Genomic DNA, 24,245 nt, shown 5'->3' with positions numbered 1-24,245 from the left:
GCACCTGTCCTAGAGCATGGTGTATCTGTATTTGTGTAGTTAGTAAGAGTGGAAGGTTTATATGCAGGCTAAAGTGAGTTTGTTATTGCACTCAAGCAGTTGACACTGAATCATCACTATCTGAAAGTGAAAGTAAAATGTGCATGGCATCTTTATAAGCTATTTAAACGTGAGGGAAAGTGAGGAAAAGAGGGACTATTCTTTTGGACTATTGAAAAATAACACCCATTCACTGCCATTATAAAGCGTGGAAGAGCCAGGAGGATTATTACTCAGACTGGATTCATCTGAATCAAACACACCTTGGCTAGTTTTCATCTTTGGGTGAACTATCCTTTTAAATTACTAGTTTAAAAATAAGTTATAATAATGCAAACAAATTGTTTCAACAAAAACATATTTGATTAACTTCCAGAACAGAAGACTACAGCCATCCATGATCCAAAACAGAGAGTTATTATTAACATGATAAAGCAGAGCTAGATGGGGACAGTCACTCTATATGACTCTATGGTCATTTACAAAGATCAGTGTTATGAATGATATATATATATATATATATATATATATATATATAAAGAGAGCTAGAAAGCTAATGTTAGATTTACTAAATCAATAACTGTGTAAATGTGTGTGAAAAGGGTCAATGTGAAGCACATTCACCATCATGCCCTTCACAACACAAGCACACTGATCAAACACGTGTGTTCAGATGATCAACACTGAACACAGAAGTGAGTGCTTCACCAGACCATGATCACTGCATCTGAGGATGAGGAGGAGGAGGAAGAGGAAGAGGAGGATGGAGCTGCTGAAGGATAACACTAGCTAGAGAGATGATCAGAGTCTGTCTGGATCATACCTGCTCCACACACTCTTCACCAGCCGTGGCCTTCACACAGATCCCTGCGGGCTCCGAGCAGAGCACACATCAGCAGCATTACTCACGAACATCGCCATTTCCGTCCTGCGCCTCAGAGCGCCTGCGCGTGAGCGTGCGCGTGCACGGACCGGGCGGAAACACGGCGCAGCGTCTTGGTTCCGCGCACGCATCACACACAGAGGGATGGGAAACACTCACGGGACGATGGGAAGGCAGGAGGCAATTAATTAATTAATGAGTATTTAGACTGGCGATATAAAACCCAGGTAGTTTGTTTTCGAGAGGTTATAATCAGGTTTCAGAAGGTCTAGTTTCTGGATGTATGGAGTCTAAGGTCTAAAATAACATTTGCATTGCATCTTCAAATGTAGAAAGGGAATTAAAGGTACAGTTCACCCAAAAATGATTTCATCAGTTTGTGGCAAAAGATGTGACATGTTAATTTCTAGCCTTCATAGGACACGCAGCTTCGAATCAGACTTCAAAAACAGAATAAAAGGAGTAAATAGACAGTAATAGAGGATGTGCAGCAGAATCTGGTGAACACACTCCTCTGAAGGTGATGGGTATAACAGAGAAAGAGAACCAGACCCCTCATCTGATGGACACTTCATGATATGAAGATGCTGCGAGAGTTCGACAGAAATCCTCCTCCAGCACAGTCAGTCTCTGGAAAAGAGGAGGTTTTGAGACCGGAAGTCAAGGGTACAGTCCGGGTCTTCTGTTCCCAGAGGAAAGAAAGTTCATTTAGGACCAACAAACCCGATGACAGCATTTAGATCTTTGGGTAAACTATCCATTTAGACAAAACATAACCATTTTGAGCATTTAATAATCCATTAGAGCGGTTTTTCTGTCAATTCTGTCCAGTCGTGTTTATAATTATACGTGTAGAAAAGTCCTAGGCCATTAGTATTTAGCCCAGCAGTGATGATGTGTATGGATGGATGTCCTTCAGCTGAACACACACTGTTACACTAGTGCAGAGTTCATCAACAAATATACACTTCATATTTCAGTTCATATCCATGAATAAAGTCATTTATTATTATTAACCCTTTAACTGCCTGCTCAACCAAATGGTTGATTTGTCACTTTATGGTAAACGTAGAAAAGCTAAGCTAATGTTTTCAGATAATCCTTTCTGCTGTCAGAATGTACTATTTGCTGAGAAATATAACTTTCTGATCATTCATTATAGTTCATATTTTCTGATTTCCATAGTATGTGTATGAATTCCGGTACTTTTGCCATAAAGTGACATATCAACCATTTGGTAGAGGCCGATATTTTAAAAATTATGGGACGTGTGACTCCTGGCGAGCCTGTTTTGTCACCCGTATGAAAATAAAATCATTATAACAATTATAATATTAGCAGTATTAGTGATAAAACTCCTGAAAACTATAACCTGAATAATAAGAGTTGAAAAGTGTGGAATATGAGTAATTAAGTGGTTTATGAGAGTGTTGTAGTGCTTGTAGATCTCAAGCACACACACATTCAGCTCTGCTCCGCTGCTCTTCTGTACAACACACTCAAGACTTCTCTCTTCTTCTCTGGGTTTGGGTTTTCTAGAGTCACTCTGTTTGGTACGTATCAGATAAATCAAATTAATACTCATACACACTGTAGTTTCATCACAGTATCACTGGTGCGTCTCTCTTGACAGGTAAAGTCATTTATTTAAAGTTATTTTCAGAGTGATCTCTGATTCAATGCAATATCCACCACTGGAAGAAAGTGTCTGACACACTTTCAAAGGAAATGTCTGATTTAGACAGTAGTCAACATCCACTGGACGAACAGCTCTTTATAATGGAAATGTTTCTCACGTGAATGAGAAGATGGTTATTTTAAGATCTGTTCACGGGGAGATTCTTTTGTGGCATGGATATGAAACCCCCTTTTGCAATCTTTCTGCTCCGCGCTCCAGTATATGTGATTTTGTGTGTCCGAGGCTCATCTGAGCTCCAGCGCATCACAGAGCCCCCAATGGCGAGCCGAGGAGCCCACGGGAGTAGGTGCTGAGGGCAGTTATTTGGACGGAGACGTCGCAAAGATGGAGCGCGCAGTTTGTGTCCGTCCGCGCGCAGAAGGGGGGCACGCGGGACTTCTCGTGCTCGCGCTCGCGGGGCTCGGGCTCTGGATGCATGAAGTCACGGCTCTGCCTGTCTGGAGATTTGCGGTATGCCTTTAGGTTTTATTTCAGCAGGCTCAATGGCGTCAGTCGCGCGTGATGTGATCATCACTGATCCAGACGAGTCGTAAGGGGTCGTTCGGCACGGGACGCGTCTTGGCGGGGATCTGAGACGCAGTGACGTCTGTCTGACACACAAATCTCGGATAAAGAACAGCAGACGCGGGTCAAGAACAAGAGCTGACTGATACATATATAGAGATATATATATGACTGATACACATTATCAAACTTTCGAGGACGCAGCCTTGGCGCCTCCAAAATGCATTCTCTGTGTTCTGTGGCTTTTAGTTTTCTTCACTAAGTGTACCCTAAGAAAAACATTTCATTCAAAATATAGTGTTGTTGCTCCCTCTTCTCTTCCAAGAAACAGAGGCACTAATCTTCCACTCACAAGCATGTCCAAAGTGTGTCCAATAAACTCCTCCTAATGTCACCTGGAGCTCTCCATCCATATCGTCCGTTCATCACAATGGCATGGTGCTTGGAGGCATGAAATAAATACTAAACGAAATGCATGTTATAGCCTAGATCTTATTGTTGCATGTGTTTACAACACGTTTAATCAAAATGTCCTAACTGGATGTTCTACTGAGGACCTCTGATCTCTCTGGTGACGTATGCAGGACTTCTGCAATCATTTAGTGCACTTATCAGTTCCCCCAAAACATACTGAAAGTGTGCCCCCCTCAGGCAGGCCATAGGAGATGTAGGTGAGTTTGTTTATGCATCAAAATGGATTTGGAGAAATGTAGCATTACTGGCTCACCAATGGATCCTCTGCAGTGAATGGGTGCCGTCAGAAAGAGATTCGTTAAACATCTTGTGAAGCTAAATGCGGTGTCAATTTGATTTGGATTTTTTTCACTTGAGTGATTGTTATGGATTATGGAGTCGTATTCGAGATAAAAATGTCTGAATTATGGATTTGTTTCAGATGTTCACTGATGGACTGGAGTGCTGGGGATTATTGTGATGTTTTTATCAGACTCTCATTCTGACGGCACCCATTCACTGCAGAGCATCCATTGATGAGACACTGATGCAGTGCTACATTTCTCCAAACCTGATGAAGACACAAACTCATCTACATGCCCACACCTCAACATCCAATCAACAACTGATGCACAGAACCGAGTTCACACCCATTTTTATTTTTTGATAATGACTGTGATATACTGTCACATTACAAAATAAAAGCTCTGTAACTACTTTTGCTTCAATGTGACTTCAAAGTGTATTTTAAGTTATTTATATATTATGGCTATTTAAAAATAATAATAATAATAATAAAAAAACAGCCCAACATCCTTTTCCAATTGGAAATATTATGCCAATTTAGGAACATAAACTGCACTTATCAACTGAATGCATGGTGTCTAAAGCATTAAAGCAAGTGGAACCATCATCGATTTGTTCGATACAAATATAAAAGATTTTCCAACCTCAGTAACCCTTATATTCAACACCGTAATATTGTTCTAGGTTGCTCCTCCAGTGGATTCTGATTCAGAGGTGGTGGCTTTGGGCCACTGGCCGAAGTATCCAATCCTGAACGTGCCCTCAACGCTGGACAAACAGACCAACTGGGCTGGAATCTTACCACTGCCAACCCCAGACGAGAAGATGAAGACGGACTCTCAAATCATCTCATCATGCATCGTTCCCATTAATAATCACCTTCCGCTGTGGATGAAGATAGCAGCCAAGAAAGGCAAAATCTAGTGAGTTCTTGTTTTTCTACACAGGTTATTATAATAACTTTGACTGGGTTCCATACCCATGCTGATTCTGAAAAGCTGAAGCACTGAGGGTTTCACTTGGTGTTTTTGACACAAGATCATGAGTTGAACATGTAGACTACTGGTGTGCCTCCAGGAGTCATTTTCTGTTATTAACTTAATTCCTCTTGAGACTCGATGCTGTAAAACAAACATGAAGATCTATTTCTACAGGCTCTGTATGTGATGTAAATTCTGAAGGTAGATTTTCAAAGAGAAAATGGTTTGAAGCATATGTGAGCTCTGTGTTTGCTTCAAATGTCCTAACCTAAAGCATTCTCTCACACTGATAGTTGGTATAAAGACAGTGAGCCTCTGGAGTTCTCTCATCCGGCTACATTTCCCTGAAAGATGACCACATCACTATTGTGGCGAATGCCATCAACGAGGGCACATACACCTGCTTCGTGAGGAAGAACAAGAAGGTGCTGACCACGTACTCTTGGACGGTACGAGTGCACTTCTGAGGACCTGACGTACTTCTGGAGCGCAAATTATATCCAGAAGATTAGCCAGGACCAGATCCAGACCAGCATCCTCTCATGCTTGATCCTGATGGACATCACACATCTCAGGATATCTGCAGCATGGAGGAAACGACGGGATCAGGGTCAAAGTTCACCACAGTACAGCGGGACATCACTCACACCTTTATACATACACACTGCCAAATGTTTTAATACCAGGGTTTGTACTTGTGTGTTGTAAATACATCTCTTATTTGTCCAGTAAAACAATTTACGATGTCATTTGAAGCCTTTAATTCATCCAGAATAACAGTCAACTTTCACACCCATAAAACCTTTTATGAAGCTTAGGGGAAAATGTAGTGGTGTCTAAGTCTGAAAACGCTGGTGAAACGGCTTCATTCTTGAAAACGGAAATTTTAACTACAACCAATCAAACTGAAAAAAGTGCATTGATTTCTGAATGCCTTGACTATTATTAGGTCTCTCTTTTGCTCTGATGACAGCAGCACTAGAGTTGAGAGGCATGAAAACACCGATAATTCATGATATCCAGCATGAGATGTTCATTTAACATCATTATTAATCATTTAACTAAAACCTTTACATTTAATCTTAGAACACAGACGTCTTGCTTTATAATGCCCAGTGTTTTCTCACCTTGGACTCAATGGTTGCGGTGTATCCAAGTGTCTTCTCGTATTACACCACTGTAAAACACAACTGTTCTCTCACTATATTCCACTCGCATTTTCTTTTCATAGAAATAATCCACTGTACTGAACGCTGGTAGTGACCCAAGGCTTATTCTAGTTTGTGGTTTCGTAGTCCGTTCTGATTTTAATGTTTTATCCCCTTGTGTAAGATGCCACCCATCAGCACATTGGCTCACATTATTTATTTTGAGTCTTGTAGACATGAGAGCACTTCAAAGAGTGGAAAAGCTAGTGGAAAGCAAATGCTCACTCCTGAATCCCCCTTTTACAGCCAGAAACAAGCGATTAGGGACCTTATATAATGTGAGGAGCAAGTGGGGACTTGGGAATTTTCTCTACTGAAAAATATTCAGAAGATTTTCTCACACAAAAGATTATTGTGCTCTATTGTTCCAGTCCCACAGGACACATAAGGAGGGTTTTGGAGAATATGCTGAAAGTGAAGGGACACTAGGTCTGTTCAGCTCTGGAAAGTTTCATATCCAAACAAAATAAAGGTAGTCAAACACCACTCAAGTGCTACAGTCATGATTTTTCCTTCTTGTGCTCCACCAAATGCTCTGCCAGTTTCGTTCAGACAAAACCTGTTCCCTTTCTCCATCTCTCCTCTGTAATATCATCCTTTTTTCTCTTCCCCGCCAGTTCTCATCAGTTGATGTGAATACTGCCACAGACACTTGATGCTCCACATTAACACTCTGTCTAGAGAATATCTGGTGGTTATATGATGTTCTCCATGAACATTGGTCCAAACTTGGTCAAGAGTTCAGGTTCACACAGCCAAGAACTCAGACCAACCACATACACAGCTAATAACCTTCTCCCTGTCCTTAAAGAGGCAGACGTATCTAAACTTCATGCTTCCACCTCCAGACCCAATCCCTTCACACCTTCTGCAAGCAATTTCTCCCAGTCTTTCACCAGCACTCACACATCATCAACACATCTGTCCTCACAGACACTATCCCCAGTGTTTTCAAGCAGGCTCAGGTGCAGTCACTGCTGGAGAAAACACACACTAAACACTTCAGAAGTTAGAAAGCTATAGGACCGGTGTCTTTCTCCCATTCATAGCAAAAACACTTGAGCGAGTGGTTTTCAACCAGGCATCATCTATCCCTCTCAGAATGACCAGCTGGATGTTAACCAAAGAGGACCCTTAACCAAGTCTACATGACTGTTGGTCACTGAAGCCCTGCTGATTGCAAAAGCTGATTTCAAATCATTAGTTAGATCTGTCTGCAGGTTTCGACACCCATCAATCATCAGATCCTCCTGTCCACCCTCTTATCACTGGGTGTCACAGGAACTGCACTTCTCTGGTTCAAGTCTTATCTCACAGGTAGGTCTTTCAGGGTTGCCTAAAGGGAAGAGGTATCCAAAGCACTGGGGTTCCTCAGGGATCCATTCTTGGACCCCTCCTCTTCTCCATATACACTACATAACTTGGTCCCATCATACAGGCACATGGCTTCTATCTTCTATTTCAACCAGATGATCCAAAGGTAGCTGCACAGATCTCAGGCCTGGCAGACATCTCCACATGGATGAAATAATATCACACACAGCTCAACCTGGCAAAGACTGAGCTTCTTGTCTTCCCTGCCACTCCAAAACTACAGTATGATTTCTCCATCCAGCTAGGCTCTTCTACAATTACCCCATAAACTTCTGTCAGAAATCTTTGTGTAACCTTTGATGAGCAGCTGACCTTCAAAGACCACATTGAAAAGACGTCTCAATCATGCAGTTTTGCATTGAACAGCGTCAGAAACATGCTGCACAACTTTTCGTCCAAGCACTTGTCATTTCTAGACTAGTTTCCAGTTATCCCAAAACAGCACATGTTACACCTCTCTTTATCTCCTTGCACTGGCTACTGGTTCAAGACACTGATGCTTGCATATACAACATCTGGAACTAGTCTTTGAAAATTTTCAACAACTGAAAATGTATCTTTTCCATGAACACTTAATAGCATATTGCTGACTTTTTCTTAAAAAAAAAATAATAAATCATAATAATAATGTCCTATGTGTCACAACTTTATGGAATTTGTTTGTTCTCATTTCTATCCCTCATACTCTTTGGCCTAGTTTCTGTCTTCCCTTTATTGTGTCATCATTAACGTTCCCCTTATAAGTTGCCTTCTGTTGAGTGTCTGGTTGTCTGGTCTCGTCAGTGTGTACTTGTGTTTCGGCCTGCTCCCTATGGATTACTCCATGTGGATTATTAAAGACTTCCTCGTTATGTGTTTCTCTCCCGAACCACTATTGCTGGTGCTTATAAGCCTCTTTAGATATAAGTGGTTGTTAAAAGAATAAATAGAATATAAGAGCTTAAGACCAAATCTACACCGTTATTCCCTGAAATTCATCTCAACTGTAGCTTTCAACAGAAATATGACCACATTAGCATTTTCTCAAGACATATAAGAGAACCAATGATCTTTGTCATTTATGAAGCATTTTTGACTCATGAGTTTTGCAGTCAATTTCAGTGAGTTGGCAGAGATTAAGATTATTCATGAATATGGCTTTAAATAAGGACAAAGAACCACCTGGATTTTCTTTGTTATAGCGCATTAATTTAGAACGCTGATTAATCTGTTAAACAACATACTCCAGGGTATCTCTGACCACAACAGTGGACTAACATAAGCAAACGGTCCTATGCTATCAGATAAAGATGCTACACTAAATATTAAAGGTGCTTCAAAAGGTTCTTCACAGCGATGCCATAGAATAATCATTACTGGACAAACAACAGTCTTCGTCCAGTAAGACAGCAACAGATACAGACGTCCTTAGCCAGTTCTGAGAGAGGCAGAAGACATACTGACTCCGGCGAATAAACCTTTGGTCTGTGTGTTCCAGGATAAGGACGTTCTGCACCTACTCCAGGTGCTCCAGGAGATCAGCTTCCTACAGTGTGTCGTGTTCAGGGCTGCTGAAGAAGAGTCCTGCTTCCTTCCTCACCGCACTGATACCAGCACAACCAGTGGAAGAAGTCTCCTCCACCACGGAGAACATACACATCTCCTCTCCAAACCTCTTCAAGAGACCAAGACTGTGGTAGATTATCAGCATGACAACTAAGAGAGGGGAAGTGGTCATCTGACGGACTCATGACTGTACTAAAGTGTTCCCATCACTACATTATTCCACCTCCCTCGCTGAGCTAAAGCCAGACTAAAGCCAATCAGAATCTAGTATTCAGACAGACCATGGTATCAATGTTTTTTATTCAATATTCATATTTGTCACAAAAATGGATTCTGAACATCCGATTCCCAGCTGCGACTGCAGATGGAGAGAAAAAGAGAAAAGCAGTCTGAACGTGCTGATCTGCTGCTTGTGTTCAAACCAAGCAGAGCCAGCTAGCACAAGTGTAAAGCTCGTGAGCTTCATGGAGGTCCTGGGTGTCTGTAAAACACACTGTTCCTCAGAGTCTGTGTGTGTGTGAAGCTCAGGGAACTGCTCGGTGATGCTGGTCCTCTAAACCCGTCAGACACATGACCACTGGAGCTCAGAACTTCAGGCTGAACCCTGGACCCGCTTTAGAAGCGCCCTGGTTAGCAGTGGTCAGGTGGAAACCAGTTTCTTTAAGATCATCATCACCCTGAGGAGGACAAGAGAGAGATGAGAGTGAGAGACAGTAACAGAGACGGAGCAGGGTTCAGGAGCATGAGTGTGTACCAGCTGACTGAAGTCCTGTCCTCCCTCCGGCGGCCGAGGACTCGTTCCTCTCTTCACCCGCTGCTGCTCGCTCTTGGCCGGCCAGGTGGGGAACATGGAGGGCTCGATGGGGAGCGGAGACTCCCGGAAATACTCGTGTTTGAGAGCCTCGTCGGCACTGATCCGCTTGGCAGGGCAGTACGTCAGGAACCTGAGACGGAGAGCAGACACGGGACAAATGATGAGGGAACTACAAACCAAGGAGTTCGGATAAACTCACACAACGTAGATAATATTACTGCTCAGTTTCAGCTAGATCAATGAACATCTGGGAGGTGAAAAGCTGCGTGTTTGTAGCAAACAAAGCATCGGTACATTTTAACTTAAAACCATTGCTTGAGATACGAGTCCATGATCCATAATAAGTGAAGAAGTGTCAGTTCAAAACTGAGATGTCTACATCATCTGAATCTGAATACATCATCTCTCCAGTGATGTGTGGTTTGTGAGGAGGACAATATCTGTCTGAGATACAACTATTAGAAACCTGGGATCTGAGGGAACAAAAATATCCAAATATTGAGAAAATCATCTTTAAAGTTGTCCAAATGAAGTTCTTAGCAAAGCATATTACTAATCAAAAATGAAGGTTTGATATATTTACAGTAGGAGATTTACTAAATATCTTCATGAACATGATCTTTACTTAATATCCTCATGATTTTTGGCATAAAAAGCACAATAATTTTGCCCCATACAATGTTTCTAAAAATACACCCCAGCAACTAAAGACTAAACTAAAGGTTTTGTGTTCCAGGGTCACAAACGCATCCTGGATGACCTGAGGGCGAGCTGATCTGTATTTCTGGATGAATAATCAGATGAGTGTATTTGTGATAGGAAGTGAGAGAGTGTGAGGTGATATAACACACTTCTCAAGCAGCAGGAGATCAGACGCAGGTCTGGACGAGGCAGATGTGAGTGTGCTGCTGTGAAGAAGCATTACACCAGTGAATACACACGAGTCTTCAGGGTGTTCCCTCTTCCTCCGCTGCTCTCTCATGTGAATGTGCTGTGTGCGGTCAGACTGTGATGGTGCGGTCAGGAGTAGAGGTCAGCCGATATATCGGGCCGATATTTGTCATTTTTTAATATATCGGCATCGGCCGATATCCGTGTTTAGTAGCGCCGATTTAAAGTCAGGCACGTCGGCGGGCAGCCCTGTGTTATTGGGTGCGGTGGAAAGTGCTGCTGCAGCCACTGCATGTAAAGCACCCCGAGCCAAAACTTTTGGAAGATTCAACAACAGACCTGCGAGATAAAGGTAGTCAGATAATTTCACTCTGTAAATGGAGTGGAGAAGTTGTCAGCTCTCACAAACACTGCAGCGTGATTGAGGGCTCCGTTACTCCGCCCAGCTCACAGACAGCACCGTGCTCGGAGAGACAGCTGTCCTGGAGCTGCCCAGAACGGTGAATCACATGTGTTCGGAAGCATGGTTTGATGCAGACAATAACCAGTTTTCCATCCAACTCATTTGTATTTAGGGATGTCAATATTTGATAATTTCCATGATCGATCGTCGTTTAAATTAACGATCAAGTAATAACCTTAATGCTGCAAAATGCGTCTGCAGCGGTATTATTATTATTATGTGCAAAAGCCACTTGGAAAAACAGCTTTCTCACCTGAATTAAAGGGGTTTTAGTATTAATAAAATGCTAGTAGCAGGACTGTAAAATGAATAAATGTGATTATGATCGTTTGATAAAATGAAGAGAGCGCGCCATACGTTTGAGATCATTTTACTTTGCTGAATGTTTTCTGTCAAGGAGACCGCGGCTGAATGCGCCTCTTTAAATGGTTTCGTGGTGCTCGTTGTTGTATTTTGAAACGCAACTGCAATGTTTTCAAATGACATATAGTAGTGGTGCAACGGATCATCATTGATCCGTGATCCGTTCACATCAATATCTTCAGTTCGGCATACACGTGACCCGCGGATTGATTTATAAAAAAAAAAAAAAGTTGCGCATGTTCAGTCCACACTCAGTGATAATGCCGAGCGGAGGAGCTTGAACGCCCCGCGCATTTTGGCTTCCCTGTCAGATATAATGATGAAGGAAAGAGGTTAGAGTGAAAAGATTGTGCCAGATCCTTATGAACAGGAGAAGAAAAAAGTTGTGGATGAACTATCCCGAGCATCCTCTGTTGCGCTCACGATAGAGGGGTGCACGTCCAGGGGGACGGAGAGCTCTGTGATGATAACTGCTCACTTCATCATAGCAGACTGGGAGATGAGAAGTCCGGCTATTATGTTAAAAAGAAGATATTATGCCATGTGCACTAAGTCCATATGAGGACGAGCGAGCGCGGGTTTGACTAGATGTATTTGAGGTTATTGCTCACGTTTTGTTCTGCACATATCCAAATGTTTCCATATTTGCAATGTATCTGAATGTTAAACTATAATATTTATTTTAATGTAAACTAGACGGAAAAATCATCCTCTTCACATGAGCAAAAACGTCCTTTGCATAACAGCAGAGTGGTCCGGTATACGGTGTATTTAAACTGACCAGTGTAACTTTTTAAATGTTTGGTTGACTCTACTTTATTTTAATAATGAACAGACTGCGATGTAAGTTCGAAATTAGAATGCACTTTAGATGTTCTGTGTCATTTATACCAAACACAAATGTTGCTGGTTGCTAGTGTCTTTGCAGCACTACTGTTATTTATTTTTTTATATTTTTCAGTTTAATTGATTTTTATTTCTAAAATTGTATTTATTTAAATGTATATTTAAGTTTACATTTATGTTCCAACAAACTTGAAAAATTCTACTTGATAAATGTAAATGCTCTAAAACTTTTATGTAAATGATTGACACACACACACACACACTATATATATATATATATTTATATTTATATTACCTGTTTTATATATTTAATACTTGGTCAGTTTATTAATTTGTTTGGTTAACTTTGGATACATTTTTTTTATTTTAATACAGTGCAGTGCACTAAATTAAGATGAATGAAGAGATGGTTCAAGTCAGTGCTCAATAAATTATGATAGGTTTAGAAAAAATGTGTTGTGCATCCACTTATTATTAGTGTGACATTTTAGCATGCAAATCAAGGGGAAAACTCCAAGATATCGGCCCTAAAAATCGGCAGCACATATCGGCCATCGGCTGACCCTGACCTCTAAACATCGGCATCGGCATCGGCTATAGAAAAACCCATATGGGTCAATCTCTAGTGAGGAGGGACGAGACCCTTCAGGGCCACACAAGAACCACATCCCAGAGCAACGCTCAGATCCATGGCTGCTTGACTCAATGACCAGGATTGTAAATGTCCAGAAGCAACTTTATTTACACTCTTCAGATCGTTTTGTTTTTAACTCCAGAGTCTGTTTCTAATGCAGCCAAACACACACACTCTCTGTCCGTGCCTCATCATGGGTCTCAGTCCTGTGCTCTTCATAGCATGTGCTGGTCAGTGTGAGCTCTTACTTGTTCATGAGGTCGAAGCCCTGGTCAGACAGCAGCGCTCCGAAGCGCTTGCGCAGGTTATTGTAGGGATATTCTGTGAAAGTCATCTTCTTCACCGCAGGCAGCTCGCTGTATCCTGGCCAGATCTTCTCACTGGGAGAGCCCAGGTCCTGCACACACACACACACACACACACACGCACACACAGGCACAGGGAGAGGGAAAGACTGTGAACATGTCTAATCAAACACAAGGTGTAAACACCCATGTTACGCTCCTGTTACAGTACATCACCATGGTTTAAACAGGTCATTTCCTCATACTCTCTCCTCCCTGGTTTAGTTCCTGTCTCTTTAAAGCCTGCTGTTCTGAAATCTCAGCTCTGATTGGTCAGCTCTGGCCCAGTGCCTCTAACCATGAGTGTGCTTCAGCTGTAACAGCATTACTCTACTGTCTCTGTTAGAAACTACAGCAGCACTATCAGCTGAATCTCCACCCGATCTAGAGTGTTTCAGTTAAACACATGTATATATAGATCAACCAGCTGTGATTTGGTGATTGTTTAACTGTAACACACACCAGCTGTGAATGTCCTGCTTATACCATGATCTCTCACCAGCGTGGGCTTTTAAAGTGGTCATTAAAGATTACAGTGCAAAACCGGACTTGTTTTCTCTATGGTAGATCTAGACTCCTGAAGTGAATGAATGAATGTGGTAAGAGTTATTTTATTTCGATTGAACTGTGATTGTGAATAACTGGGCTCTATATAGAGCAGCTGAGAGTTTAATAGCTTTAAAAACAGCAGTGTAGCTTTAAGTAGTGAACACAAGATATTTTATAACATTTTTTAGCAGCTGCTAAAATGCTTTCTGTGCTCCTGATGTTTGTAGCTGGTAACTCAACAGTCGATCTGTGTCTTTGAGGACAGACGTGTCGCAGCTCACTCACAGACACACAGCAACACTTCTTCTGAGCTGATAACAGAGCCTACACTCCACACATTCAGGATGAGCTCGAGCATACCTTAAACACTCTGTTGATTTGATCGATCTCAGATTTGCCAGGGAATAAGGGTTTCTGTGTGAGCAGTTCTCCAAATATACAGCCGACCGACCACATGTCCACCGCGGTGGAGTATTCCTGAGGAAACATGAGCAGGGAGACCAGCTTTCACACGCAGTACAGAAACTATCATTTACACACACAGATCTGACCCTTACTGTCAAGACTATCTCACAGCCACTGCTCTGGACACTAGTGCGGAGAACTTCATCTCTGAGCTCATGGTCTGTCAGAACAGAATGTGTGTGGTGTCACTGACCTTTGCCCCCAGCAGCAGGTCAGGGGAGCGGTACCACAGCGTGACCACCACAGGTGTGTAGGGCTTGAGCGGAGAGCCGTACTCTCGAGCCAAACCAAAGTCTCCGATCTGCAGACACAGTCACAGTCGCTTCATGATTGGAGAACACTGCTAACACAGCACTAGCTGACACACTGCTGGTGACCTCTGACCTTCAGAATGCCCTTGTGACTCAGCAGCAGGTTGGAGGTCTTCAGGTCACGGTGGAGGATCCAGTTATCATGGAGATGCCGCACTCCTCTGAGCAGCTGGATCATCAGTGTCTTGACTTCCCCTGCGCAGGACACAGAACAGAAGCGGCTCAGTATAGCCCTGATGTCCTGAGCGTGAGGGAGTACTCTGGGTCTGCTGGGGCGTACCGGGCAGGAACGGCTGCTTCATGGTCTCCATCAGACTCTTCAGATCGTGCTCCACATAATTCATCACTATGTAGATCTTGTCCATGTTACTGCCCACCACGATCTCCTGCAGCAGAGTCACACACACACAAACACACTCCAGCTTCAGATTAGCATCATCAGGACAATTAGAGCTCTTGACAGAGAACGATTCATCTGTTAAAGTATGAGATCCAGGTGAAAGGACTAGAGTCAGACATGGATGGGATCAACTAAAGGTCTCTTATTACAAATGCTTCAAAGTTTGAAAACAAAACTTCTAACAAATCTCTATTACTCTCATGTTTTCCACTGCAAATATCTACAGACTAGATCAGATACAGCGGGGAAGAGAGAAGGAGACGCTGATTGAGATGATGGGAGTTCATGATTAACGTTTCAAACACCGTGTCGTGACTTCATCACACACCACTTCCAGATTACTGTTCTCATTTTAAGCATCAGTTTTTGAAAAGGCATCACTTAAATGCACACATGTATTGGAAATGTGACTGCTCTTCTGAAGGCAGTGTTTGACTGAAGAAGCCCTGATCTAAGCGAGAGCTGCTCTGACCCGGACGGTGACGATGTTGGGGTGCTGGGCCTTCAGGATGGTGTTGATCTCTCTGAGGGAGGTGATGGGGAAGCCCTCCTTCTCCTTCTCCATCTTCAGTCGTTTCAGGGCCACGATTTCATCCGTCTTCTTGTCTTTGGCTCTGTAGACGACGCCATAGGTGCCTTCTTCGATGCGGTTCAGGCACTGGAACTCCTCCACGCTGCGACAGCCCTGCACACACACGGACACGGGTCACACTCCTGCGCTGACGCTGACGCTGTGTGTGTGTGTGTGTGTGTGTGTGAGCGTGTACCTGTAGGGCCGGCAGGTATTTGGGCAGCTCTTTCTTCAGCTCTACGGGTGAGATGGGTGGTGATTCGGGGATGAAGTGGTCTTCTGGAGTGGCTGAATGAGAGGGAGACTGTGGGGTGACGTCTCCGGCCTCCTCGGCTGCCTCTTCTTCCTCCTCTTCCTCAACACTCACCTCCGAGTCGTGATCAAAGCGGGACTCTGGAACTGTCACCACAGCACACATAGCACACACACACTAATGCGGAACATTTCTGATGATACGAAATGATCAAATCAAATTATACCTTTAAAATCACAAAAAAATAAAGCACTGTTGGTGAAATGCTCACTGGGAGGAATGTGGTTTCCATTCCCTCTGTCCTCTTCCTCCTCCTCTGACTGCTCTTCATCACTCATGGCTCCTGAGAAAGATAAAGCACAGCTCATGATTAGGGCTGCAACTAACGATTATTTTGATAATCGATTAATCTGTCGATTATTTTTACGATTAATCGATTAATCGGTTTATGTACTTATATTTTAGTTTTTTCCATTTTTTCCCCAAGTAAATTATTAATAAAGGGTCTTTATCATTCAGCATAGATTTTTAAGAGATTTTAACCATTTTGCATTGTCATATCCTCATCAAAAATATACCTGGAGTTGTTTTATTATGTTAGTAATCCTTTGTCGAACTCTTCTGCAATCAAAACACTGACCCATACTCTAGCAAAATTCACAAGGAGATTTCAAATATTGTTTTCACCATGGCAGTCCTTAGAGCTCCTAAAGTAGTTTAACATCCCAAACAAAGCTTAAGGAATCTTTGAGAACATATTTTCACGAAGTATAAGGATAAAACAGAATAAAATTGCAGTGCATTGTATTTTATTATTTACTGGGAAAAAGCTTTATAGCTTATGCTGTGAAATTGTAAACAATCCTTCGAAAAACACACACAAAAAACCTGCTGTGTGAAAAAGAGCAGTGAATACTTAGAAAAGAAGTGCATTTTAAATATACTCAAACATTTACCTCTCTCATTCAGTCATAATTAGGCTGCAAGTCTGAATTATGAACTGGTAAACGACAAACTGATCACATAACATGTTTGTAAAGCTTTAAATATTAACTGTTAAAAAGCAATGTTATCAGCTTTTACGACTAAACATTTGCAAACAACCTTGTAATGGAGAATCTGCACAAATAAAATTCTTAGGGGCCGTTCACATATCGCACCTAAAAACGCGTGAAAAACGCTAGTCGCGCCGCTTTCTCCTTCTTTCCAAAGCGCTCGGACAGAAGCGCCCCTGAGGCGTCTGTCTTTGCTAAGCAACCATGACGTGCCCTCTCCATGACGTGCCCTCTCCATGAAGACCCGGAAATTTCAGCAAAGGATAAATGGATGCGGTGTGTTTCTTTTACTGTCTATGGTGTGGATCCGCCTGGAAAAACGGGCGCATCGCACCGCGTGCGTGTCGCGACCGCGTCGCTTCCATTATGAGAGTGCATACTGCGCGCCTATATAGGAAATAACGAACTTGAGCACGCAAAAGACACGATATGTGAACGGCCCCTTAAACAGTTCAGTAGTGCAGAGTTTACAGGTTACTCTTCATTTTAAAGGCTCAAAGTAAAGTACTCCCACTTCCTGCTGAATGCTGCAGAGACGCTGTTCGGGAAGCACGTGACATAAAACGAGGCCAGCTATTGGCTATTCGCTACTTCACCTGCTGTATTGGCTGAGTAAAACCTCCGGTGGCTCATTACTGCCACACTTTGGTCACCGCAAATTTGAAATATGCACGAAATGAGCCGCTTATGGCAAATAAAATTTATTTAGCGACGAATCGATTACTAAATTAGTTGACAACTATTTTAATAATCGATTTTAATCGATTAAATCGATTCGTTGTTTCAGCTCTACTCATGATTCCTGCACACTACACACACACACACACACACACGAGCGGCACACACACACACCTTTGATGCAGCGTGAACAGATCGAAGTGTAACGCTGCACTCAACACTTCATTCTTACATCTCACTGTAATCACGACAGTCGTAACAGAGTCAGTTTAATGGTACAGAGGCCATTTTTGTTCATTTGGGGGGCAGTGTGTGTGAGCGAGAGTGTGAGTGTGAGAGAGAGAGAGAGAGAGTGTGTGTGTGTGTAAGAGTGTGTGTGAGCGAGTGTGAGTGTGAGAGTGTGTGTGTGAGAGTGTGAGAGAGTGTGTGTGTGAGAGAGAGTGTATGTGTGTATGAGAGTGTGAGAAAAAGAAAGTTTTTGTGTGCGAGAGTGTGTGTGAGCGAGAGTGTGAGTGTGAGAGAGAGAGTGTGTGTGTGTTTAAGAATGTGTGTGAGCGAGAGTGTGAGTGTGAGAGAGTGTGTGTGTGTGTGTGTGTGCGAGAGTGTGTGAGCGTGTGCGAGAGTGTGAGTGTGTGTGCGTGTGTGAGAGAGTGTGTGCGTGTGTGAGAGAGTATGTGAGCGAGAGTGTGAGTGTGTGCGTGTGCGAGTGTGTGAGCGAGAGTGTGAGTGTGTGCGTGTGCGAGAGTGTGTGAGCGAGAGTGAGTGTGTGCGTGTGCGAGAGAGTGTGTGAGCGAGAGTGTGTGCGTGTGCGAGAGTGTGTGAGCGAGAGTGTGAGTGTGTGCGAGAGAGTGTGTGAGCGAGAGTGTGTGCGTGTGCGAGAGAGTGTGTGAGCGAAAGTGTGAGTGTGTGCGTGTGCGAGAGTGTGATTGTGTGCGTGAGTGTGAGTGTGTGCGAGAGAGTGTGAGCGAGAGTGTGAGTGTGTGCGAGAGAGTGTGTGAACGAGAGTGTGAGTGTGTGCGTGTGCGAGAGTGTGTGAGCGAGTGTGTGCATGTGCGAGAGAGTGTGTGAGCGAGTGTGAGTGTGTGCGAGAGTGTGTGAGCGAGAGTGTGTGCGTGTGCGAGAGTGTGTGCGAGAGAGTGTGCGTGTGCGTGCGAGAGTGTGTGAGCGAGAGTGTGAGCGAGAGAGTGCGTGTGCGTGAGTGTGTGCGAGAGAGTGTGTGAGCGTGTGCGAGAGAGTGTGTGAGCGAGAGTGTGTGCGAGAGAGTGTGTGAGCGAGAGTGTGAGAGAGAGAGTGTGTGTGTGTTTAAGAATGTGTGTGAGCGAGAGTGTGAGAGAGTGTGTGTGTGTGTGTGTGCGAGAGTGTGAGCGTGTGCGAGAGTGTGAGTGTGTGTGCGTGTGTGAGAGAGTGTGTGCGTGTGTGAGAGAGTATGTGAGCGAGAGTGTGAGTGTGTGCGTGTGCGAGTGTGTGAGCGAGAGTGTGAGTGTGTGCGAGAGTGTGTGAGCGAGAGTGTGAGTGTGTGCGTGTGCGAGAGAGTGTGTGAGCGAGAGTGTGTGCGTGTGCGAGAGAGTGTGTGAGCGAAAGTGTGAGTGTGTGCGTGTGCGAGAGTGTGATTGTGTGCGTGAGTGTGAGTGTGTGCGAGAGAGTGTGCTGGCGAGAGTGTGAGTGTGTGCGTGAGTGTGTGCGAGAGAGTGTGTGAGCGAGAGTGTGAGCGAGAGTGTGAGTGTGTGCGAGAGAGTGTGTGAGCGAGAGTGTGTGCGTGTGCGAGAGTGTGTGAACGAGAGTGTGAGTGTGTGCGTGTGCGAGAGTGTGTGAGCGAGTGTGTGCGTGTGCGAGAGAGTGTGTGAGCGAGTGTGAGTGTGTGCGAGAGTGTGTGAGCGAGAGTGTGTGCGTGTGCGAGAGTGTGTGCGAGAGTGTGCGAGAGTGTGTGAGCGAGAGTGTGAGTGTGTGCGTGAGTGTGTGCGAGAGAGTGCGTGTGCGTGTGCGAGAGAGTGTGTGAGCGTGTGCGAGAGAGTGTGTGAGCGAGAGTGTGAGTGTGTGCGAGAGAGTGTGTGAGCGAGAGTGTGAGTGTGTGCGAGAGAGTGTGTGAGCGAGAGTGTGTGTGTGCGAGAGTGTATGAGCGAGAGTGTGTGTGCGTGAGTGTGAGAGTGTGCGAGAGTGTGTGAGCGAGAGAGTGTGTGAGCGTGTGCGAGAGAGTGTGTGAGCGAGTGTGAGTGTGCGAGAGTGTGTGCGTGTGCGAGAGTGTGAGTGTGCGAGAGAGTGCGTGAGCGAGAGTGTGTGTGCTTACCTTCGCTGTGTTCGGACCCCACAGAGTCTGATCCTGACTCGCCCTCTTCCTCTCCCTCGCTCTGACTGCTGGACTCTTCTTCTTCATTCTCCTGACCTTCCTCATCTTCATCCTCAGACCCAGAGCCTGACAGAACAAACACACAGTCAGCCTGCATCTCTCACACACACACACACACACAGAGAGAGAGAGAGAGAGAGAGAGAGAGGTGTACCCATGGATGACTCCGGTGTGCTGGTCTTCCTCTCACTGTCACTGATGTCCTGGAGATCAGACAGGGGGTTCTTCTCCTCCATCTTCCCCTCCCGCACTGCTAACACAAACAGCACTGTGTGACATGACGTGACATGCAGAACTCCCCCTCAGGACACACACAAATACACACACAGACAGACGAGCTGATTTTGAGGTGAAGTGTAGTACTGCTGTGTCATCTAGAGGAGGAGTGTGTAACCTGCTCGCCGCTGTTCACTGCTCTCAGCTCTGCTCTCTCTCTGCTGACGGAGCGGGCTGTGACTGCGGCTGCGACTGCGGTGCCGTGAGCGGCTCTTCTCTGTGTACTCCTCTCTGTGATGAGACACAGGCCCTGAAACACACACAGCCTTCGGTTAGTGCACTGTAGACACTGTCCAGTCCCAGAACCACCAGCTTCAACACACTGCATCGTGTGATACATCTGACATGAGTCTGAACCGTCACTGCAGATCCTGAAACAAGAACCAGATGACAGGCTTCTGTGTCTGGTGTGTGTGTGTGTGTCTGTGCGTGTGCGTCTGGTGTGTGTGTGTGTGTGTGTGTGTGTGTGACACACCGTCTCTGCGCGCCTCTCTCTCTTTGCGGCGCTCCTCCGCTCTCCTCTCTCTCTCCTTCAGCTCGCGCTGCTCTCTCTGCTGCTGCTCTCGGAGCTTGCGCTCTCTCTCGCGCTGGCGCTCCAGCTGCTCCAGACGATCCCTGCAGATCCACACGAACACACATAGGTGTCAGCTGCAGCGTGCAGGACACCAGAGAGCCTCACGTGTGTGTGTGAAAGCAGACGAGTGACTGTGTGTGTGTGTGTGTGACCTCTCTCGGCGGGAGTGATCTCTGGCCTGATCTCTTCGTTTCTGACGCTCATAATCTCGTCGTGATTTGTTGTCCTCCTGCCACTGTCTCGGTCTTCTCTCATCTTCTCGCTCCTTCTCTTTCTCTTTCGTGCGCAGGTTTTTCCCAGCTGTAAACACACCAGACAGGAATTAGCCCAGGCACTTCTTTATATCCAGACTTTACTGAACTGGAGCAGCTCTTGATCATCATTAGCAGTGATTCTTATTTCGTCTGCTGCAGGGTTTTGTGGTCGGACACACACCCGTTTGATCTTGTGGGGTGTGTTTTCTTTAACTGCTGTGTATTGGGTGTGTGTGGGTACGGTCAGACCTCCTTCTGCAGAGTGACTCCTGCGCCTCCTCTTGTCCTTCCTCTTCTCCTCTTTTCTGTGGTAGGACTTGTCTTTCCGTGTCATCTGCTGCGGGGGGGGTTTGATGGCCAGAGACTCGTCCTCCTCTCCTCTGCAGAGACACATTCAGCATGAGCGGATCTCACACACAGAGACACACACACAAACACACACACACACACCTGTCCTCCGTCGAGTCTTCCCGTGTGTAGGGGGAGTTCCTGATGGTTATTTCCATCCTGTTGTCTCGTAGCTCTCCTTCCTCTGGAGTGTCCCGTGTTGACTCCCGATCATCCGTCTACACACACACATCGGTCCGTCAGTGTGAAGGATGTAATGCGTCTCTCTACTCTCTCAATAACACGCTCAGATGCATCCATCAGGAATAATGCATGTCAGATAAATACATGCTGAGACTAGAAAAAACCTTGAATATATTGCTTGCATGCTCATAATCTGATTATTGATTGCTTAATGGTCCTATTGTGTTCTGGACAATGTGATATGAATAAATACTACGTGCAATTAACGTTATTTAGATGCTATTCAGAATTATTTGTTTGTGCCTCAGTGTGCAAATATTCACTGCAAGCATTCATGAAGGGAAAAAATAAATTGTATATATATATATAAGTGATTTTATGGGTCAAACATACGCCTAACACAATAGAAATGAGAGTGTAGACACAGATGGGATATAAACGTCTGGTTTTCTCTCGGGGTTTGATTCAGAGCAGACTGCGGCATGCAGGATTTATTTCTCCAGCTGAGGATCATGACTCACGTTTTTAGATCGTTTAGGGTCACTCTTCTCTTCCAGCTCTCGTCTGCGTTTCTTCTCTTGTAAGATCTCGTCTAATGTCTTAACTTTCCAGGTTACCTTTTCGTCCCCCATCAGCTCCAAATCACCTCCCACTGAAATACACACAGCACACACTCTTACAGAGTCACACAATCAACCAGAGCACTCACCACAGCAATGACTCCGACTCAGTGTGTGTGTGTGTGTGAGAGAGAGAGAGAGAGAGAGAGAGAGAGAGAGAGAGAGAGAGAGAGAGAGTGTGTGTGTGTGAGAGAGAGAGAGAGAGAGAGAGAGAGAGAGAGAGAGAGAGAGTGTGTGTGTGTGGTTAGTATTGTTTAAGAGTGTGTTCTAAACACACATTACAGCTGCTGAAGTCTTCTCTGTGTATGTTCTGAACACATTCAGTCTGACACTTCTTGACTGCACATGAAGAACTTCTGAGGTAAAGTCTTCACTCTTCTCCTGTTAATGTTACCCAGTGTGACAAAAATCCTCAAATTTAATTAACTTATTCCTTTGTCATTAAATAACTGACTCAAATAGTATTATTTTCGCCCAATTAAAAAAGTAAATCTCTATTGTGTCAAATAGATATAACCATTACATATTTTGTTAAACTAAAAACTGTAAATTAAAGATCACGCTAAAATACACCGTTTGGGAAAATAAGAAGAATTTTTTTAGGATTATAATAACACAAAAGTAAACCATGAAACCACCTATTTTTTTTTTTTTTTTTTTTTTTTAAAGAGAGAGATATTTGGTATGAAGTTCGATAAAGAGGCAGATCTTTTAGGTGTTGTTTAGTCCAGTTAATACTGACTGTATAATAATAAGAGTAGCAAAGCTGATTAAATCAATCCCGCCTTTTTTCTGAGAGTTCATAACTACAGGTTTCTTATTTTTCATAAAAACTACACCGAGATCGGTCATGTGCTAGAAGAGAAACAGAGTCACACAGACTCTTCTGAGGAAACAATCCTTCATCAATCACTGTGACTCGACTGCACACAAATAACTGACTTCATCTATCATCTCACTTACGCTTATCAAAGGACATTGTTGAACTGTAAATAACTCACACTTATTCATATTTAAGTGCAAACCTGAAGCCCGAGAAAATAAACTAATAACTCACCCGTGATGTAGTCGGCGCGTTTTCACAACACCGGAAGAACTACTGACCTCCTCCTTCCGCCTAACCACATCCGGGTCAGGTGGTTTCCGCTGCTCTGCCTCCTACCGGCGCTCTGACATCATCACATCCATCAGAGCGCTGCTTCACATACAGTAACGTTACTGTATAGTGCTGGTCATTTAAATAGATTATCATAAAAAAAGTTGATTTATTTAATTAATTCCATTCAAAACGTTAAACTTGTATATTATACTTTGATTATATTCATTCATTACACACAGACTGATATATTTCCAATGTTTATTTCTTTTCATTTTGATGATTATAACTGACAACTAAGGAAAATCCCAAATTCAGTATCTCAGAAAATTAGAATATAACTTAAGACCAATCAGGTCAGGTGTTATGAGAGCCAGGTTACTCTGATAGTGGCCTTCAGCTCTTCTGCATTCTTGGGTCTGGCATAATCTAGCTTTCTCTTCACAATACACCATAGATTTTCTATGGGGTTAAGGCCAATTAATAACAGGGATACCATGGTCCTTAAACCAGGTACTGGAAGCTTTGGCACTGTGTGCAGGTTTGTCAGCAGCAGGAAACATGAAGTGCTCTAAAACTTTCTGGTATACGGCTGTGTTGACCTTTGACCTCAGAAAACACAGTGGACCAACACCAGCAGATGACATGGCACCCCAAACCATCCCTGACTGTGGAAACTTTACACTGGACCTCAAGCAACGTGGATTGTGTGCCTCTCCTCTCTTCCTCCAGACTCTGGGACCCTGATTTCCAAAGGAAATGCTAAATTGACTTTCATCAGAGAACATAACTGTGGACCATTCAGCAGCAGTCCAGTCCTTTTTGAAGCGAGACGCTTCTGACGCTGTCTGTTGTTCAAGAGTGTCTTGACACAAGGAATGTGAAGCTGAAACCCATGTCTTGCATACGTCTGTGTGTAGTG

General features: G+C 44.0%; 2 protein-coding genes and 1 long non-coding RNA gene across 6 annotated transcripts in view; 1 reads left to right on the top strand and 2 right to left on the bottom strand.

Moving 5' to 3' along the window:
* The window catches only part of LOC113107791 (ubiA prenyltransferase domain-containing protein 1-like), a 4,960-nt gene extending 3,934 nt beyond the window's left edge, over positions 1 to 1,026 (bottom strand). Inside the window, exon 1 of the mRNA XM_026270508.1 lies at positions 863 to 1,026. The gene's annotated coding sequence lies outside the window, so the exon portion shown is untranslated. The remainder of the gene's footprint in view (positions 1 to 862) is intronic.
* Positions 1,027 to 2,129: 1,103 nt separating this feature from the next.
* On the top strand, positions 2,130 to 9,128 carry LOC113107790 (uncharacterized). Its single transcript, XR_003292712.1, has 3 exons — positions 2,130 to 3,071; positions 4,569 to 4,807; positions 5,158 to 9,128. It is a non-coding gene; the product is annotated as an uncharacterized LOC113107790 (long non-coding RNA).
* Positions 9,129 to 9,274: 146 nt separating this feature from the next.
* On the bottom strand, positions 9,275 to 23,390 carry LOC113107788 (cyclin-dependent kinase 11B-like). 4 transcript variants are annotated; one of them, XM_026270504.1, is made up of 19 exons: positions 23,285 to 23,390; positions 22,129 to 22,259; positions 21,527 to 21,642; positions 21,326 to 21,456; positions 20,975 to 21,122; positions 20,724 to 20,863; positions 20,367 to 20,498; positions 20,127 to 20,225; positions 19,913 to 20,038; positions 16,122 to 16,238; positions 15,839 to 16,041; positions 15,544 to 15,756; positions 14,952 to 15,057; positions 14,745 to 14,866; positions 14,554 to 14,661; positions 14,256 to 14,372; positions 13,251 to 13,399; positions 9,746 to 9,935; positions 9,275 to 9,668 (listed from the first exon to the last, which is right to left on the bottom strand). In XM_026270504.1, the coding sequence occupies exons 2-19, from the start codon at positions 22,237 to 22,239 to the stop codon at positions 9,576 to 9,578; spliced, it is 2,421 nt and encodes an 806-aa protein (XP_026126289.1). In that variant the 5' UTR covers positions 22,240 to 22,259; positions 23,285 to 23,390; the 3' UTR covers positions 9,275 to 9,575. The 4 variants fall into 4 exon arrangements, with proteins under 4 accessions (XP_026126289.1, XP_026126291.1, XP_026126290.1 ...); XM_026270506.1 differs by having other exon boundaries at positions 15,839 to 16,050; positions 16,167 to 16,238; XM_026270505.1 differs by having other exon boundaries at positions 20,127 to 20,222.
* Between the last annotated feature and the right edge of the window lie 855 nt (positions 23,391 to 24,245).

Source organism: Carassius auratus, chromosome 8, assembly GCF_003368295.1.
Source record: "Carassius auratus strain Wakin chromosome 8, ASM336829v1, whole genome shotgun sequence".
NCBI classification, from domain to species: Eukaryota; Metazoa; Chordata; class Actinopteri; order Cypriniformes; family Cyprinidae; genus Carassius; species Carassius auratus.
Note: the sequence above shows the minus strand (reverse complement) of the source record. Positions and strands in the feature narration are given on the sequence as shown.